General features: G+C 38.0%; 2 protein-coding genes across 9 annotated transcripts in view; one reads left to right on the forward strand and one right to left on the reverse strand.

Moving 5' to 3' along the window:
* Positions 1-3,513: 3,513 nt before the first annotated feature.
* MED4 (mediator complex subunit 4) lies at positions 3,514-14,336 on the reverse strand. 2 transcript variants are annotated; one of them, XM_071691109.1, is made up of 6 exons: positions 14,213-14,336; positions 11,071-11,185; positions 9,005-9,124; positions 8,727-8,898; positions 6,362-6,457; positions 3,514-4,546 (listed from the first exon to the last, which is right to left on the reverse strand). In XM_071691109.1, the coding sequence occupies exons 1-6, from the start codon at positions 14,281-14,283 to the stop codon at positions 4,383-4,385; spliced, it is 738 nt and encodes a 245-aa protein (XP_071547210.1). In that variant the 5' UTR covers positions 14,284-14,336; the 3' UTR covers positions 3,514-4,382. The 2 variants fall into 2 exon arrangements, with proteins under 2 accessions (XP_071547210.1, XP_071547209.1); XM_071691108.1 differs by having other exon boundaries at positions 6,353-6,457.
* A 954-nt stretch (positions 14,337-15,290) lies between these two features.
* The window catches only part of HDAC6 (histone deacetylase 6), a 132,379-nt gene continuing 126,714 nt past the window's right edge, over positions 15,291-20,955 (forward strand). For 3 of the 7 annotated variants that reach the window (XM_071691113.1, XM_071691110.1, XM_071691116.1), the window contains exons 1-3: positions 16,248-16,392; positions 18,129-18,247; positions 18,751-18,893. In XM_071691113.1, coding sequence (XP_071547214.1) covers positions 18,133-18,247; positions 18,751-18,893 — 258 coding nt within the window. In that variant the 5' untranslated portion in view covers positions 16,248-16,392; positions 18,129-18,132. Of the gene's footprint in view, positions 15,423-16,247; positions 16,393-16,543; positions 16,692-18,128; positions 18,248-18,750; positions 18,894-20,955 lie in introns of those variants that run through there. The other 4 variants (XM_071691112.1, XM_071691114.1, XM_071691111.1 and 1 more) reach the window with 4 other exon arrangements.

Below are 20,955 nucleotides of genomic sequence, written 5' to 3' on the forward strand. Positions count from 1 at the left end.
AATGGAGAAAAACTGGAGGAAGTAAAGTGTTTTAGATATCTGGGAGTGGATCTGGCAGTGGATGGAATCATGGAAGCGGAAGTGGATCATAGGGTGGGGGAGGGGGTGAAAATCCTTGGAGCCTTGAAAAATGTGTGGAAGTCGAGAACATTATCTTGGAAAGCAAAAATGGGTATGTTTGAAGGAATAGTGGTTCCAACAATGTTGTATGGTTGTGAGGCGTGGGCTATGGATAGAGTTGTGCGCAGGAGGGTGGATGTGCTGGAAATGAGATGTTTGAGGACAATGTGTGGTGTGAGGTGGTTTGATCGAGTAAGTAACGTAAGGGTAAGAGAGATGTGTGGAAATAAAAAGAGCGTGGTTGAGAGAGCAGAAGAGGGTGTTTTGAAATGGTTTGCGCACATGGAGAGAATGAGTGAGGAAAGATTGACCAAGAGGATATATGTGTCGGAGGTGGAGGGAATGAGGAGAAGTGGGAGACCAAATTGGAGGTGGAAAGATGGAGTGAAAAAGATTTTGTGTGATCGGGGCCTGAACATGCAGGAGGGTGAAAGGAGGGCAAGGAATAGAGTGAATTGGATTGATGTGGTATACCGGGGTTGACGTGCTGTCAGTGGATTGAATCGGGGCATGTGAAGCGTCTGGAGTAAACCATGGAAAGCTGTGTAGGTATGTATATTTGCGTGTGTGGACGTATGTATATACATGTGAATGGGGGGGGTTGGGCCATTTCTTTCGTCTGTTTCCTTGCGCTACCTCGCAAATGCGGGAGACAGCGACAAAGTATAAAAAAAAAAAAGAAAAAAAAAAAGAATTCATAATGTCTGCCTTTATTCATTCCCATCGCCACCCTGCCACACATGAAATAACAACCCCCTCCCCCCCTCATGTGCGCGAGGTAGCACTAGGAAGACAACAAAGGCCCCATTCGTTCACACTCAGTTTCTAGCTATCATGTAATAATGCACCAAAACCACAGCTCCCTTTCCACATCCAGGCCCCACAGAACTTTCCATGGTTTACCCCAGACGCTTCACATGCCCTGATTCAATTCATTGACAGCACGTCGACCCCGGTATACCACATCGATCCAATTCACTCTATTCCTTGTCCGCCTTTCACCCTCCTGAATGTTCTGGCACCAATCACTCAAAATCTTTTTCACTCCATCTTTCCATCTCCAATTTGGTCTCCCACTTCTCCTCGTTCCCTCCACTTCCGACATATATATCCTCTTGGTCAATCTTTCCTCACTCATTCTCTCCATGTGCCCAAACCATCACACTCTTTTTATTTCCACACATCTCTCTTACCCTTACATTACTTACTCGATCAAACCACCTCACACCACATATTGTCCTCAAACATCTCATTTCCAGCACATCCACCCTCCTGCGCACGAGGTAATGTTAAGAACAGAGGACTGGGCCTTTGAGGGAATGTCCTCACCTGCCCCCCTTCTTTGTTCCTTCTTTTGGAAAAAATAAGTGTTTAGGAGAGAGGGGCAAGTATGCAGTCTGTTGGGGATGAGAGGGCTTGGGAAGTGAGTCAGCTGTTGTTCGCTGATGATACAGCGCTGGTGGCTGATTTGGGTGAGAAACTGCAGAAGTTGGTGACTGAGTGTGGTAAATTGCTACATACATCCTTCTCACCTTTTCCTTTGAATAAGAAAAAGATAATAGCTTTCACCCAATCCTCAGGCACAACCTTCTGTTTCCATGCTAAATTACATACAAGATGCATCCGTTCTATCACACTTTCTCCTCCATACTTAAGAAGCATTTCAGCTGTAATCTCATCTACTCCAGAGGTCTTTCCTACCTTCAGCCTCATCATTGACCTTCTTACCTCCCTTTTTGCTACAGGCCCCTGCACTTGTATCCTCTCCTCCCCTCCTTCATACCCATGCATGTAACAACTGCTGCCTCCCATTCCCCCACATTAATCAGTTCTTCAAAATACTCTTTTCATCTTCCTTTCACTTACTACTTTTGGTTCGGCAATTCCCCTTCTTTACTTTTCACATCATTACCACTCTTACATTCACCTCTTTCCTTTTTCACTTCCCTCCGGTATAGCTTCTTCTTATCCCTAAAACTTTTCAATTAACTTTCTTCCAAAGCCTTCATCTACTTTTTCTTTGCTTTTCCCTATCAGCTTCTTAACATTCCACTTACATATTTTGTATTCTTCCCTCCTCCTTTACTGAACTCCCACTGGTACATTCCTATTGCTCAATCTACCATATGCCTTTTTCTTCTCCTCCACAGCATTTCTAATCTCTTCTGTCCAACATGCATTGCCCTTTTTATTTCTGTATCTCTACCTTGTGTCAAACTACTGATTCTACACTTTACTAGTATTTCTTTAAACATTTTAAACACCTCATTCACACATGACTGCATTCCTACATTTACTGCACTTCCATCTAAGCTTTCAGTTACCTTCATTTCATACTCTTCCCTGTATTTTTCGATTCATCTTGCCAACACTTTTACCTCACCATACTTCCATTTCTTCCTAATCCTCATCCCCACAAGAACTGCGAAGCAGTCAGTCTCAAAAAAATCCTCTCACAACTCTAGCATCCAGCACAGCCTTTCTCAGTCTTTCATCCACTGTCACATAGTCAATCAAAGCCTTTTGCCATTCTGTTCTATCATTCCTCGTCCCTTTCAGCACAGATATACACAAGATAGCTTCTATTCTCATTTACTCCAGGCACTCCCCATTTACCAGCTATTTCACCAATTTCATCACATCCCACTTTCGCATTCATATCACCCAAATTGACCATGTTTCTCTCATTCTCAAAACCATTTATACAGTCATTCAAATTCCTCCAGAAAAACTTCATTTCATCCTTACCTCATACAGTATTCATATTCACAGGCACATATACACATATCCATGCATAGTTCACAATGCCAATCTTACCTTTCTCTCACACTATCTTGATTTAGTCCATCCATGTTCTGTAACACACTCCCATACTCTTGGTGATAGCAGAATTGCACATCCTTCTTTTCCTCTTCTCTGATAATTTTCACTCATTCCCATCCATACCACACATCCTTCCATGCCCTCCCATAACTTGCATTCATCACTTCCATTTACTCTCCACACACCCTGCTCAAGGATAGTATTGTCATATGGTGCAAAAAACCCCTTTTATAGGCTGCCTGCACTTTCAAGGCTGCACTTTATGCAGCAGCAAGGAAATAATGGGCTCTTTGAGTGAAAATGGCTTTGCTAAGAGTACTGCATTCCTTTCCATCCAAAGGCTTTGCTACAAATACTGCCCTCTTTTCCATCCAATCATGATGCTAGAACTTCACTAAAGGTGATCTCTCACTTGTAGTGTAACCACTTGTAGATGGAGTCTGGTAATGATTCCACCTTATAATCAACAACACTGATAAACTGGCCTTACAGTGGACCTTACATTAAGCCCCTAAGTAGAGTTTGAATAAAAAACTAAACTTACATAAATAATTGGAGATAAATCAGATATTACACTGTACAGTACTCTTTATTAACGTTCAAGTAAAGAGGAGCGAAGAGTGTTTTACAATGATGATTCAGAAAAAAAATGTCTGTGGGATTCTAAAAATATACATGTTACAAGTAAAGAGAAAACAGAAAATGCACATTTTACATCTTTAGTACAGACTTTTGATACTCTTCAGTGTACACTAACCATGTTGAACTGAGCCACTCCATATATAATCCTTGATTAATTTAAGGATAAAGGGTAGTTTTTCATACACTTGTACTTAATGCCAGTAATAACAATGATACTGACAAGGCAGTTTTCCAGAAATCAGTCAATCTAGATGCCTTACTGTGATACACTAAACATGTATCACTCACTACTTATTTGAAAAATCTGAAATTAAAGTTACATTCATGTAGCTGAATATAATGAGTCTGTATAATATCATGTATCATTATTGTACCGTTATGAAGACAACTGCACTTCCAATGTCAGGACACTGACTGGAAATTAATTTGCTTATATTTTCAAAATATTTTCCCAAGTTTAAAAAGTAATCAAATTTATTATGTAATTTAGCTTTAATAAAAATAAATTATACAAACAGAATGAAATAGGACATAATTATACGTTCAATCTTGACCAGTCTGACAAGTATATAATCATCAGCTCCAATTCATCTTAAATACATAGATATCCATGGACACAATTTCACAAAAGAACCATTTCGTGTATGAAAATAAAAAACCTATAAAAGGCCAAAAAAATTTATGCCATTCTAAGATTGGAACTTATCACAAAAAATCTGCAAAACATCCTTCAGTTAATGTTACTAAATCTATCCTAAACTCTGAGATCAAGATATCATACATCCTTGAGTGTGGGGTCACTGAGAATCTGAAGATGAGGATGAGGATGAGTCTGTGCTCATTACTTCCACATCTTCCTGCTCCTTCTTTTCCACCACTGTTGTGTGGCTACCAACATGCACCTGGAGGTCTCCCGATGGCTGCCAGGAAAATGTGCCTCCTAGGCCCGATGAAGCTGGCTCTGTTGAGTAGAATTAAAAAAAGCTGGTGGATATGATAGTTCAGTTCATCAAATCTGACTGGTTACAGATATATGATTATTATTAAGATGTACTATAACTGATACTGATATCTTCTTCCACATTCATCAGTTCTTCAAAATACTATTTCTATCTTCCTTTCACTTCCTCCTTTTGAAGTAGGAGGTTAAGAGTAAATGTGAACAAGTCATATGGTTGGAGAAGGGGCTAAGCTCCTGGGTGCACTGAGGAGTGTTTGGAAGATGTCAGAGTCTAGTAGGGTAGAAAAGGATATGGATGAATGTACAATAATCCATGTAGCATTGTATGAATTCAAATCTTGGACCCTGAATGCCAAAGAATAGAAGAGTAGGTGTGCTGAAAATGAAATGCCTTCAGAGGTGTGAGATGGGTTAATCATGTAAGGAAAGACAATGTGAAAGTAAAGTCGGGTACTAAGTACAGTCTAATTAGGAGAGCTAGTAAGTATGTGCTGAAATGGTATGAATATATGAAGAAGATGATCAAAGAAAAACTATTTCACTTTACACATCAGAAGTGGAGGGAGCAAGAGAAGAGGAAACATAGGAGATGGCAGGATGGTGTGAAAGAGGCTTTGAGGTATCACAGCCAGAACATTCAGAAGGGTGAAGGCATGCACGGGATAGAATGTCCCAGAAAAGTGCAGTAAACAGGAGGGAATGCAATGTTAATAAGATGAACCAGGGTATATGATGTGGTCAGTGGAAACCACAGAATGATCTGCAGGGCTTACATATGTATGTTAGACTCTGGTCTCAGTGCATTATACTCAACAAATTGAGAGTGGATGTGAATATATGAGGCCAATGATCATCATTTCCTGACAATGCCAAAGTAATGCAGGAAACAGCAACAAGTATAAAAATAAATGAACGAACCAAACAATTTCTAAGAATATACACCAACCTCTCATGGGAAAAAACGTATTTATTTGGTATATGGCACTGAAATTTCTCAATATTATGAAGTATACTATATAATTATAATAAACACATTGTATATTATGATTTTTTTGTACATTATTATAATTTTTATTATACTTTGTCTCTGTCTCCCGCATTAGCGAGGTAGTGCAAGGAAACAGACGAAAGAATGGCCCAACCCACCCACATACACATGTATATACATACATGTCTACAAACACACACAGACATACCTATACATTTCAACATATACATATATATACATACACAGACATAAACACACATAAAAATGCACATAATTCATAATTGCTGCCTTTATTCATTCCCATCGCCACTCTGCCACACATGAAATGACAACCCCCTCCCAATTGATCACCTTTTAAGTGAAATGGTAAACACTGGATCAATGAATATGAGCTATATCTTATGAAATTGCATTAAAGTTACTAGCTCTGTTATTTTCTCTTACAAAGATCAAACCAATCAAGTACAGCACAAGGCACCAATGAATATAATACATCAAAGATGCACTAAGTCTCAGGTTTATAATACTTCTGTGTCAATGGTATTACAAATCCATGAAATTTTTATGAATGCTAAGAGGAGTTCATGAATGCTGTGATTTCCATTACTGATCTTTTCCATATATTTTTGTGTTAAGAACATCATTATTTGTCATTTCACATTTGATATTCAAAAAATGTGAGTATACATTAAACTAAATGATCTAAAGATACTAAACACCTATTTACTAGACACCAACAAGCATTACCATCTACAAAACTAGCTGATCTACATGCTACACAGAGACACTGAAAGAAGGAATAAATGTTTGAGACGCACCATACTTACCGGTGTGATGGCCTCTTGTCAATGAATCTGTTAAGTGAGTGTGTGTATGAAGAAGCTGTCCATTCTGCCCCAGAAATCCTGCTCGCATCTCCAAATCTTGAGAGTATAGAGAAAAATAATATCTTAATTACCTTCCTTACACTATAGAAAGAATATCACTAAAAGGTCACTTCATCATGTCAAATAAGAACAAGCAAATCTAGGGTGGTGAGAACATGTACAAGACATTAAAGTTTACATTGGAATAAATTACAGATCAGCAGTAACAAATAACTTAGTGCTTCATCTCTGTAATGTACTATACTTATTCTGCTTGGTAAAGAATGACATGGTAAAAGAGAGGTGTAGTAGTAAGCAGAGCATCTTCGAGTGAGCTGAAGAGGGTGCGCTGAAGTGGTCTGAACATATGTAGAGGATGTGACAAGAGCCTGACTGAGAAAATAAACATGTTAAATGGAGGGAACAAGAAGGATGGGGAGACTGAGGATGAGATGTAAGGAAGGAGTGAATGACGCTTTGAGTCATCAGAGTCAAAACATGCAAGAGGGTGTTAGGCATACATGGGATAGAAATTGGAGCAAAGTAATATTCAGGGGGTGACATGCTGTCAGCGGGCTGAACCAGCAATTATGAGGTCAGGGGAAACCATGGAAGGGTCTGTTGGGCTTGACCAAGGATAAAAGTTTTAGAAAACTACTTTGACAGCTAGAGTGGATGTGAGTAAATGAGACTCTTACTTATTCGTTCCTGGAGCTTCCATTTTAACAAGGGAAAATGCAAACAAGTACTGTATGAAATAAAAACTCAGACCAGTATGAGAGTTGTGTATGTGGTTGTTAAACAAATAGTGAGTTAAATATTAAGTCATATATCCTTAAAATTGATGTAATTACTATACATTTACATTTAAGTTTCAAAATAATTTGCCGACCCAGAACCTTTCTGATCCTACATTATTCACGTCAGTAGCATTAAAGTATACATGTATATACATACATTATTCCTGGGAATTGGAGAGAAAGAATACTGCCTACAAATTCTTTATGCGTCGTAGAAAACAACTTAGAGGGGCAGAAGGGATCGCAGGAAATTCTCCCTTCCTGTATTACTTTCCAGGAGAAGGAACAGAGCAAAGAGCAAGTGAGGAATTTTCCCTTTAAGGCTCTGTCAACTATTCTTGATGCAACCTCACCCACGTGGTAAATATATGGTGAGGGAGGAAACATTAGTTTCCATCAGGAGAGTAAGGCAAGTGTATGAGTAGGAAGAAATTTGGGTGAGTGATTCCAGGTTAAGGTGAGTCTGCAGTAAGGGTGGATGATATTACCATGACTGATTAATCTGTTTATAGATATGGGAGTGAGGGAGATGAATGCGAGGGTCTGGGAGAGATGGGCAAGTCTGCAGTCTGTTGGCAGTGGGCCTGGGTGATGTCACTTGCTGTTTGCTGATGACATGGCCCTGGTGACAAACACACAAGAAACTGCAGAAGGTTGTGTCTGAGCTTGGGAGAGTGAGTGATTAGTGGAAGTTGAAAGTTAAGAGGTAATGTGAATGAAAATTAGATGATTAAGTTTAGCAGGGAAGAGAGACAGGTTGGATGGAGTGTGAGTTTGAACAGAAAGAACCTAGAGGAAGTGGGCTGTTTGATATCTGGGAGTGGACATGGCAGTGGATAAAACCATGGGAGCTGATGTAAGACATGAGATGAGTGAAAGTCACAGTCTATGAGGATAGTAGTCCAGACAGTGCTGTATGGATGAGACATGGTGGGCCCTTAATAATAATAAAAAAAAAGTGTGGGGGAGTGTGAATGTGTTGGAAATGAAATGTTTGAGGACATGTGGTGTGAGGAGGTTTGATTGAGTGAGGAATGATAAGGTAAGGAAGATTTGTAACTACAGGAAGAATATGGTCGAGACAGCTAAAAGAGGGTATTAATATAGTTTGGACGTATGGAAAGGATGAGTGAGAGACTAATTGAGAGGATATACAAGTCAGAATTGGCAGGAACATGAAGAATGGGGAAAATGAGAATGAGATGTAGGAATGAAGTGGCAGATGCTTTAGGTGATCATGACCTAAATATGCAAGAAAAGGTGAGGAATGCATGACATAAAATAAACTGGAGTGATGTGGTATACAAGAGGTAACATTTTGCCAATGATTTGAACCAGATCATATTAAGCAGTCACAGGAAACTACAAAAAGGTCTGTGGGATTTAGCTGTGGACAGGGGGCTCTGGTTTCAATGCATGATATATAACAGCTACAGTGGATGTTAACAAATGAGACCAACCTTCATCTGTTCCTGACACTACTTCACTGCATGGAATGGCAAACAATGTGAAAAAATGTCACTAACCAGTGGGGTATGGTCTTCTTGGATCACCCTGCTGCCAAGTGTCAGGTGCATTAACTGAGTAAGAGGAAGAGATACGGTGAGCATATTTGATGAGTTCTTCACTATTAACTGGACGTTTGTTGGCTCTCAAGATACTTTGCATCTTCTGGCGGGCTTGGTATAGTGCTACAGACTGGAAATATTAAAATAAAATTCATCATCTTAGGAAATAGAAGTAAATCACCAGAAAATAAAAATTGATGAATTAATGCAAAAAATAAAAAAAAAAATTTCCTCACCAAGGTATGATGGGCATCATGCAACTGTTTCTCCAGCTGGAGGATCATCTGATCATGCCTGTCCACCTCTGCCTGTACCATGTCCATGATTGTTGCTATTCTAGCTTGGTCATTCGCAAGCTGTTGATAACAAATTAAAGTGTTTGCAATTAACATACACGCTCCTTTATAATCCTCTTTTGTACTCTGTATGATAGTTATGGGAGAAGGGTATCCTCATTTGTAAACCAGTTTCATAAGGGAAATTTTAACAACATGGAATAAACTGTCCCACAGCATCAGAACTCCTTGTTCTAAACACACTATCTAAACAGTACACATCAGAATAGCTCCTGCAAAGAGTTCCAATACATAATACATTAAAAAACTGCAGTCAAAAATTCCAGATGTGCAACTTCAAATAAAGGGTAACAAAAACATTACAATGTCTTCAATATGAAAAAGTCAGCTCTGTTCTTCTGAAATGCATGTTTTGAGCTAGAATACACACCTGCCCTTCATCAAAGTAGTCCCATAAATCTGTTAAAATAATAAGGCAGCCATTGTCAAGATACACATGCATGAACATATAAAAAAAAAAGCCAGTCATGTTTAATGCATGAACATAATGCAACTATACCATGTTATGAAGGATGGTGTAACAAAACCACTCAAAAACTAATGTCTTCACCTGCAAAAGCAGTACACTTATTTCCTATCCCTGATGTCATGCTGCTGTATTCCTCCTACCTCAACCATGAATGCCATTCACTTCAAACCCTGGGCATACACGAGATCAGGGGGCAAAAAAAAAAGAAAAAAAAAAAGCATGCTCTTTACAAAATAAAACTTATTTTCTTAAAGAAAATCACACACCTACTCTTCACCAGAGACCAATTCAATCAAAGCACAGTATTTCCAAGGTGGCTTCACTTGGCAGGAGAAAAAGCCTCAAGGTAACCAACAGTTGAATAAACATCTCCAATTACCTGATTCTTAACTCTTTAAATGCTGGCTCAGGTAAAAGAATCTCATGGAGAAGACATTACATTAGTAAAGACACACCATGTCCTGTGCTGATTGACTCATTGTAGGTAAAGACACATCAGCACAAGCTGCACTGTGTGATGCATTCTGGGAATGGATATTGCACCAGCAAAGATACACCAACATGCACTGTGCTGCTTGGTGTGTCATGAGGAAACAATGAATCAGCAAAGGTGTGCCAACATGGGCTGTGCTGTTTGACTTGTCATCAGGGACATTGCACCAGTATGGACATGTTGGCATGTGCTGTGCTGCTTGATGCATTATAGCAGGTAATGGTACAAGCAAATACCTGTCAGCATGCACTGTGCTGACATCTTATGTGTCTCTCTGTACCCTCATGCCTTTTAGTAGGTAAGCCAGGGAGTCACCACCTTACAAACTGGATGTTTCTGGACCCTGTTCATAAATTGATTTGTCTGTGAGTCTGAAAATATTTGGAAATGATAATTTGCATAAAATCAAATGCCAATCCATAACTATAATAATGTATTAACATTGTATTCTGAAATAAATCTAGTTAATAAAACTTCACAATAATCAACATCTAATGAAAGGAAATGCACATCTATGTAGTTCCACAGTTCTTGATTGTGTGTGCAATCCATCTTAAGAATATAACTCACTGGTGTGAACTGTAAGGTCCAGGTAAACACTGTTTTTACAAATCCATTAAAGAACATGAGTATCTTAAAATAAAACACTAACATTTAGAGGTGGCAAACTTAAATGATGAATAACCTTACTTTTGGTTACAGAGAAGCCTATCCTCACAGAATCAATGACATTAAGAAACTGGCCAGAGTGAAGCCCATCCTCACTGGGTCAATGACAATAAGAAACTGACAAGGCAGAAACAGGAGAAATAAGCAATATAACATCACGGATACAACATGGATGAAGGAAAAGTGAAAGCTTTACTTAAAAAAGAAAGTATGAAAATATTAAGTGCAAAATTTTACTAGATCAAATAAATAGATATCACAAATAAGAAATATCAACAACCTAAAGACATTAAATATCTATTGGTCTAGTCTTACCTTGATTGTATCCTTAAGTTCTCCATCTTTAAGAATCAGTAACTCGATCAGCTGAGCCAGGTCACTAGGAGGAAGTCTTTGCTGCTTTGGTGCTATACTATTTTCAAGCAATTCTCTGAAGAAGAATACTTCATTTAACTATTATTAATTGTTGCACTCTACATACAAGTAACTTAATAATGCTGTATTGCTAATGTAATTCTTTAGTGAGCTGCAGCAAATATGACACTAACCACTAGTGCATATTCTCTCAAAATTCAGTTTCCTCACAAGAGATATGAATATTGATACTTTAAGACATGTTCAGTGTGTAGAGAACAAGGATTGTGGAGTAGGAGAAATTACAGAGGAGGAGGTGAGAAGAGCAGTAAAGTGCCTAAATGTGAAAAGGCTGGGGTTATAAATGAAATGGTGAGAGATGGTAAAGAACAGAGATAAGTTGCACTTGAATAAATTAGGAAAGCATGTGTTGTATGGAAATGTAGCTGGTTGTATCCCTGATGAGTTAACGTTGGTGAAGCCATAATTGTCCTGCTTCATAAATGTAAAGACAATAAAAAGATTAGGAATTTCTGAGGACTCAGTTCTTTTCACAAAGATGGCAAGATACCTTTCACACTGTGCCCTATGGGTCCCTTCTATCTCCTACATAATTCCCAAAGTGCTCAGGAAGCCAGCCATGTCCATTAGGCAGGACCAGGGGTCATTGAGTGTAAAGATGTTGTGACTGTATTTATGTAATTACCTAATCACCAACTTGTATTATACTGGGAGGGAGTTCTACACTTGTAGGGACCCATCTCTTGAACATTCTCTACCATCATATGATCTCTTAAATCTATGTATGCTGTCTGCATTAGCCATGTTTTCAGTCATCTGGGAAGAGTGCAGAGCAATGAATTCTCCATCTTTCCTGTGGTAGATGCATCATGGGCATGGAAGATCTTAAGATAACTATTGGTAGGTACTAGTTGGTAGGCAGCCAACGAACTGCCAGTACTAACTACCTAGGTATCAGAAAGGATAGTGATTGTTGCATAGTGAGCCAGCACTTTAATGGGTGTCAAGCTGCACTCCTCTGACCTAAGTCTAGGTAGCCGTCTCTTCTTTCATCCTCAAGCACATGTGGGCTACTGGCATTCTGTCCTAGAACACACAATCTCTCCTCATACATAACAACTGAAAACACATAATTCACACAGCTCATTCTTTGTAACTAGATTTTCCTACTAGACTTGCCTTTTAGCAAAATGGCAGAAGCAATAGATAGAAGCAGCAAGTAGGAACATTTAGGCAGAATCATTAAGCAGAAACATGAAGCAGAAGTAGTAGGTAGGAACATTAGGCAGGAGCATTAGGTAGAAGAAACATTTGCAAACACAGTGGCCTCTTCAAGGTATGGCACTAAAGGCTAAGAAGCAATACTGGAGTTCACTAATTATGGAGATTCTATTGCCATGGTCATCCCCACGAGGGAGTTCCAGGTTGGAACAGATGTCAGAGATATGGATAGATAGATGGAAGATATACTGGACTCGTGTTTGTAATGTTGTAGGGGTGGGTGACATTAAGAGTATAAACAAGGTAGTGTAACACCTTTATGTCTGGAGCGTGTGGTTTCAGATAGGTGTATGGCATCAGTAAATTCATTTGCTGCTGAGTATTGCAGCAAATTCGTCAGGCAGGATCTTCTATGGCAGAAACTGTGTTGGTTGTCCCATATAATTTTGTGTTCCAGAAACGTGACTATTTTATCTTGTATTATTTTTTTTCCATCATCTTACCTAACACTGACATAAGACTAATTGGGCAGTAGTTCAAGCCACACTTTTTGTATCCATTTTTATATATAGAAGTAACACTTGCTAGTTTCCAGTCAAGCGGCACCTGACTATCCAATAGAAATTCATTGAAAACTTTTGTTACAGGGTATATCAACTGTCACCAGACCTTTGAAAGTCTTGGTGCTAAGTTATCTGGGCCGTTGGATTTGTTAGGATTTAATTGGTCCAAGTATTGAAGTACTTCAGAGCTTTATATTTCTCTAATCTTCAGCTCTTCTTCATCAGATCCTTGAAACATTTTCACTGGTTGCGGTATTTAAGATGTTTCTTCAATTGTGAATCAGGAGTTAAAAGAATAATCTAGTATGGCAGCCATTTCCTTGTCGTCAATAGTTAGCGTGTTATGTTCATTTCGTAATGGCCCAATTCCTACTTTTACTGTATTGCTTTGTCTTATATATTTGAAGAATTCCTCAGGATTATTCTTAACTTTGAAGGATATTCTTTTTTCTTTGTCACACTTATTCTGTTTCATGACCTTACCCTCTCTTTGGATTTTGATTAATTCCTCGCAATTTTCATAAGTTCCCATTTATTTGAACTCCCTATATATATTCTTCTTTTTGTGAATTAGTCTTATTCTCCTATTCATTTAAGATGGTTCTGCAATACTGCAAGTTCTCTTTGTAATTTGTGGAACAGGTTTATTTTCAATCTTGAGCAGTCTGTTTTTAGAATTATTCTATATTTCCTCTACTGTGTAAATGTCAAGAAGTTTTGTCAAATTGGTATTGCGAATTTCTTGTCTAATGTTTTCAAAATTTGCTCGCCCATAATCTGGGATCAAGAGTCTCTTGTCATTTATTTCATCATCTAAATTCGTCTCTAATCTATTCAAATCTAATAAACTGTGATCGCTGTTTGACAAACTCTTGCCTACTTCGCAAGACGATTAAGTATATCACTGGCGAGGACATCAAGAATGCTTTTACATTTTTTTAAAATCAAAATACTGATATTAAGAGAAGATATGTAAGTGCAAGTGAAAAAAAAATGCACTTAAATAATTACGTATCGAGAAAAACAAATACACAAGTATTGCTGAACATATTCAGTCAATACTTCAGGCACAGTCAAACGAAGCTACTCTAAATAATTACAAAGATAAGTCATTTCTAACGAAGCCTAACCCTACATAACTTATTTTGAAACAAAAAAGTTCTGCTGAGAATAATCCTTTCTATGGGTCAAATAGCAAATTCACAAATCATGTGGCACATGGAAAGCAATAGTTATCTTTAAAATATATCCTCTCATAAACATTTATAATTCAGAAAAATTACATAAAAAATACTTACTTTGATATCAATTCTGTGTCATCAATCAATGAAAGAAGTTTTTCCCTAGTACTAATTGACGCCATGGTCATTTTGTCAACAAAGGCGTTCTTGACTAGCGGATTTCTAAAAACGCACGATTTAAAACTTTTAATGTTGAAAGTATGTTTATCTCTACATACAGTAAATTTTGTTGTAAGTATTAGGACATATTGTAAAAAAAAAGGCGTATCTTAAGAAAATAACTGTCCGGTAATATTGGTAATTATTTTTTATGATGGTGATTAGTAATAAGATCATTTTTTTAATATTTTATACAACACATCTACCTAAAAGAGCCCACTGTCCATCACACACGGGCCCTACCTCTGCAGTTAATTAGGCCCGCTGAAATGAGGAAGAAGGGATCATTGTCCCGCAGTCTGTCAAAAGACATTTAATGCTATTCTTTCTCTATCATGGAAGCCCTCCACGGTTCCATTGTTACATCATATGCCACCCGGCTGCCCCTCATACATTATCAGATGTACTCATAGATTAACTTTAACCCATTCAGCACCATGATACGATACTCGTTGACAAAAGGCCACATTTAACCAGTTTAGCCTGGCCTTTGACTTGCTATATAAATTGCCAAACCAATTTACCTTTAAATAATGTACTCAAGGACTTACTGGACTCCACATGCATAAGGCTGCACCGCAAGTAGAAAGTCACCTTCGAAATTATATCACTCTCAATGAACGAAAAGGAGTACTGTTTCGTCGAGGAGCTTTTCAATTGAAGGATATCTATGTCCCTCCTAGCGATGGTAGCACAGACTTGAAGCTGCAAGAAGCTCGTGGAAGAAGTCCTGAGATTATGAGATTAAGAAATGAAATTATGGATAAAATGAAAATATCTATTCATATATCCACTGTTTACCATTTTTCATAATGATCGGCATGACAATGTTATTCGTTTATATACAAATAGCCATTGTCAGGCTACCTATTCAGTATTTAACGGGTTTGTATCATTAATTCTACGACGCTTCTCGTAAGGGTGATAGATCGAATTTTAAAACCGCCATGTCATAGTTGCTGGCGGGTTATAGACCTGACAGAACCACCCACATAAATTGGCCAATTTGTGGTGGTGGTGAACATCATGAATCTATAGGGGCCTGCCCTGGGTAAAGCTCATATGAGTTCGAATCCTAGGAACGGCAAACGGTCTACAGCCAATTTAAGTAAGTAATCATACTTCTTTCAGACATGATCGATATACAGGCTCCTGACCGTCTGGTATTCTCGAACTGCATTTCTGCAAGCATCTGCCTTCGCAGCTTTATCTGATCATCTCTTCTCATAGATCTTCCGACTGTAGGCCTGTGGTGGAGTCCTCTTCTGTCAGCTCCTAGTTTAATGCTTTTGTTGTAGGTTTTATTGCTTCATTAAATATCGCAATTGGTAATGCATCTGGTTTAGCTTCTGCTGTAGTCGTCGTCAAAGATAAGTCGTTTCTTGACATGAGTGGTGGTCAGTTGATCGCGTTTATTTGTGTAAGGTTCATTTATAAGTACATTTTTTTTTGCTTCATATATTAATTGTTAAATATGATTAATATAAAAACAATTATTCTATGGGCTATATCGACATAAAGGTCTGTCACACAACATAGCACCGATGATATTTAATTTCAAGATATCTGTTCGAACCACATGTTTTTAATAATTATTTATCGGTATGTATAGAATCATGGATGTGTATCTAGTAATGGAATTAATCGTAGTTCTGAATGAAATGGAGAGTATATATGCCCCATTGTTACTATTTAACATTGTTTCCGATCTGATATAAATTTACAAAAGGAAGACATATACGTTTATACAATTCACTTGGCAACGAAATTTCCCTGAAATGGTATTAGTCAGAAAAATCAAATTTAAAATACGGTTTGTTGGACTGAAATTATGCTTAGCAGTGAAAAATCTCGGTACATGAGGTGTTAAGTTGGAGTGGTGAGTGTGTGTTGGTTGGTGGTGGAGGAGTGTTTGGAGGCCGCAGTGCAGGTCAGTGTCTGGTGGACGCCCAGACTGAACCTACCTACGCACTCGCAAGACATTCCCATCACTCTTGGGGTTAGAGGGTTGACGTCCCCCACCTGTAACATTATCACTTCGGCCTGGGCTATGTGTACCTGACACATACCATTGGAAGGTATTAGTATCAGAAACGGACCAGGAGAAGACATATCAGGAGATATAAATGTTATGTGTATTGCTGGTGGTACTGTGTTGAGGGTTGAAATTAAGGGGGTCTTTCTGGGCTGAGTAATGTGATAAGGAGATAAGGAAGGGTTTTGCTTGTCATTCATCATATGACTGTTATTACGTCGATGTGTAATTGATCCTGTGTCACTGTCATGTAGTTACATAGTTGTGTCGTGGTCATAAATAATGCTGGGACTCGAATATTGTTGTGCAGTACTAACATGATGTGGATGAGCTGAAATCCTGGTATGTAGATTAAACTATAATTCAGTGATGATTAAAACATTATCTTTAAGCAAATTACATGTTTAATGTAATGTAGCGAGACATGCATATCCAGTGGAGAGCAATAAAAACTTCCTATGTTTAAAAGTTATGTGGAGACTAACAGCGCAAGATGCACATTTCTTGTGTTAAGTTACTTTTTCTTGTTTATTTCATAAAGAAATTTGTTTCACGTTTTATAACAGCATAACCAAATGTAACCACAAGAACTTCATTATAACTTACAAAACCTGCTAATATTTTTTTGGTTAGAGATCCAGTTTAAGGGTGCCATAGAAATAGCCCTAGAATATGAAACATTTTATTTTCCATGTTAATGCAGTTGGTAAAAGTCTAGTTTACTTGCGTAAAACTGTTAGCATTGGATAATACGTGATTTTCTCTGCAGTGCTAGTGTTGTGTTTAGATAATACGGTAATAATTGCAAAACATGAATATTATCAGTGCACATATATTTCATTGACATATTTAGTAAGTTAGTTTTAATCTATCAGGGAAAATGTAGAGTTGATTAATGTGAAAGTTGGTAATACACTTAAAGAATGAAGTGGATCTGTATAAATCACATTAATAGATTGAGGAGTCAATGAATATCTTATGTAATTCCCATAATGACAGTAGAAATATAATAGCGATACATTCATCTGTTGCTTGAGATCATATAGCTGCTGGCTGCGTTGTTGAAGTCCCATATGTGTGGTACTTGGTCATGGGTGCGACTGGTATATTTCAACTACAATACTGAACATTAGGATATATCTTGACAGCTAGGAATAAGGTTAGGTAAAGTTTTCCTTGCGCTACCTCGCAAATGCGGGAGACAGCGACAAAGTATAATAAAAATAATAAAAAAAAAAGTTTTCAATGGCTCTGTTTTTATGTATGTGTATAACCTTCTTATGCTTTTGTTATCCTCTTATTTTCCTTGATATACCAATAAAGCCTCATTTGATATCATTCAGTAAAGTATATGTCCAAATTCATGCTTTGCAAATACTATTGTGTTTTCAGAACACTGCCTAGAATTGAAGAACAAAATTATTCTGTAGAAACCATGTTTACTGAACACATGTCATTTTGCATTACTGTTATAAGCACAAATTGGATGCATTTGTTGTTTTACTGTTGATCTAACATTCTCATTATTTGAAAGTATGTAACTTTTCATTGATACAGTTTTGGTGCATATTGAATGATATATGGCCTAATCTACTAATTGTGCTTATGTGTATTTTGCCTGCACAGTTGAAATTTTGATAGCGAGATTCTTGTACGATATTTTGCCATATATGTGTGAAATTCATTTCATTCTGTGGCAGTAACATGTCACAGTTCGGTGAGGTAAAACAAAAATTTTAGTCTCTTTTTAAAATATACTTTTTTATTTGTTACGTATAGGATAATGGAGGACAAAAAGAATAATCTCCCATCTCAGAGAAAAAACTCAGGGAAAAGTCAGAAGGCACAAACACAAGGTGCTGGAGGAGCAGCAGGAAATAATGGTGAGAATGAAGGAGGTAAGACAAAGTTTTGTGTCAACTAAGGAAACCCAAAGTTTACTGTTGTAAGAGTTGAGGTGCCTGTGAGAATCCCTGGAATTTTGTTTCAGGTCTTCTATATATTAGTGAAAAATATTAAAGTTGTACTTACTAAGTACCAGTAGATATGCCTAATTTTCTAGTTACTTTACGTTCCTGGAAAGGCTGGAAAGGTCAAAAGTTTAATTTTTTGTACTTTGTTGCTTGTGAATTTTATCTCTGTCACTTGTAATTTAGAATTGGAAAATTCTTGGTGCTAATTTTGTATGATTGTATCACATTTGTAATATCTGTTGATCTTTGATTATAAGCATAATGCAAGAACTTTTTTGAACACAGTTATTGCTATATGTTTAATGTTCATATTCTCGGAATTTCTCATGCTAGACTGGATATTTACATATACTTTGTAGGCTAAGATAGATGTGTGTTCATTGTTGAGTTCTCAGGAAGGCAGCATACTGATGAATATTAACATGTAGGTGAGATTGGAGCAACTTCAAAGAGTCGTAAACTAGCCAGCATTCGACCCCGTATCTCGATTGAAGAACTAAGGAATGTTTTTAAAAGACAAGCATCTCACATACAAGAGGAAGTGGATCCTGTTTTTGACCCTATGGCTAAGGTTTGCCTTTTTTAATTTTTTTATCAGTCATTAAGATTATAAAAATGCAGTAATATATATATATATATATATATATATATATATATATATATATATATATATATATATATATATATGTATTATTGACTGGTTGGTAAGGTTATTTAATGTATGTATGACTCATGATGAGGTGCCTGAGGATTGGCGGAATGCGTGCATAGTGCCATTGTACAAAGGCAAAGGGGATAAGAGTGAGTGCTCAAATTACAGAGGTATAAGTTTGCTGAGTATTCCTGGTAAATTATATGGGAGGGTATTGATTGAGATGGTGAAGGCATGTACAGAGCATCAGATTGGGGAAGAGCAGTGTGGTTTCAGAAGTGGTAGAGGATGTGTGGATCAGGTGTTTGCTTTGAAGAATGTATGTGAGAAATACTTAGAAAAGCAAATGGATTTGTATGTAGCATTTATAAATCTGGAGAAGGCATATGATAGAGTTGATAGAGATGCTCTGTGGAAGGTATTAAGAATATATGGTGTGGGAGGCAAGTTGTTAGAAGCAGTGAAAAGTTTTTATCGAGGATGTAAGGCATGTGTATGTGTAGGAAGAGAGGACAGTGATTGGTTCTCAGTGAATGTAGGTTTGCGGCAGGGGTGTGTGATGTCTCCATGGTTGTTTAATTTGTTTATGGATGGGGTTGTTAGGGAGGTGAATGCAAGAGTTTTGGAAAGAGGGGCAAGTATGAAGTCTGTTGTGGATGAGAGAGCTTGGGAAGTGAGTCAGTTGTTGTTCGCTGATGATACAGCGCTGGTGGCTGATTTATGTGAGAAACTGCAGAAGCTGGTGACTGAGTTTGGTAAAGTGTGTGAAAGAAGAAAGTTAAGAGTAAATGTGAATAAGAGCAAGGTTATTAGGTGCAGTAGGGTTGAGGGTCAAGTCAATTGGGAGGTAAGTTTGAATGGAGAAAAACTGGAGGAAGTAAAGTGTTTTAGATATCTGGGAATGGATCTGGCAGTGGATGGAACCATGGAAGTGGAAGTGGATCATAGGGTGGGGGAGGGGGCGAAAATCCTGGGATCCTTGAAGAATGTGTGGAAGTCGAGAACATTATCTCGGAAAGCAAAAATGGGTATGTTTGAAGGAATAGTGGTTCCAACAATACTGTATGGTTGCGAGGTGTGGGCTATGGATAGAGTTGTGCGCAGGAGGGTGGATGTGCTGGAAATGAGATGTTTGAGGACAATGTGTGGTGTGAGGTGGTTTGATCGAGTAAGTAACGTAAGGGTAAGAGAGATGTGTGGAAATAAAAAGAGCGTGGTTGAAAGAGCAGAAGAGGGTGTTTTGAAATGGTTTGGGCACATGGAGAGAATGAGTGAGGAAAGGTTGACCAAGAGGATATATGTGTCGGAGGTGGAGGGAACGAGGAGAAGTGGGAGACCAAATTGGAGGTGGAAAGATGGAGTGAAAAAGATTTTGTGTGATCGGGGCCTGAACATGCAGGAGGGTGAAAGGAGGGCAAGGAATAGAGTGAATTGGATCAATGTGGTATACCGGGGTTGACGTGCTGTCAGTGGATTGAATCAGGGCATGTGAAGCGTCTGGGTTAAACCATGGAAAGCTGTGTAGGTATGTATATTTGCGTGTGTGGACGTATGTATATACATGTGTATGGGGGGGGGGTTGGGCCATTTCTTTCGTCTGTTTCCTTGCGCTACCTCGCAAACGCGGGAGACAGCAACAAAGCAAAAAAAAAAAATATATATATAGTGATGGGTGATTTGAATGCAAAGGTGAGTAATGTGGCAGTTGAGGGAATAATTGGTATACATGGGGTGTTCAGTGTTGTAAATGGAAATGGTGAAGAGCTTGTAGATTTATGTGCTGAAAAAGGACTGATGATTGGGAATACCTGGTTTAAAAAGCGAGATATACATAAGTATACTTATGTAAGTAGGAGAGATGGCCAGAGAGCGTTATTGGATTACGTGTTAATTGACAGGCGTGCGAAAGAGAGACTTTTGGATGTTAATGTGCTGAGAGGTGCAACTGGAGGGATGTCTGATCATTATCTTGTGGAGGCTA

This window comes from Panulirus ornatus, chromosome 50 (genome assembly GCF_036320965.1).
Source record: "Panulirus ornatus isolate Po-2019 chromosome 50, ASM3632096v1, whole genome shotgun sequence".
Taxonomy (NCBI): domain Eukaryota; kingdom Metazoa; phylum Arthropoda; class Malacostraca; order Decapoda; family Palinuridae; genus Panulirus; species Panulirus ornatus.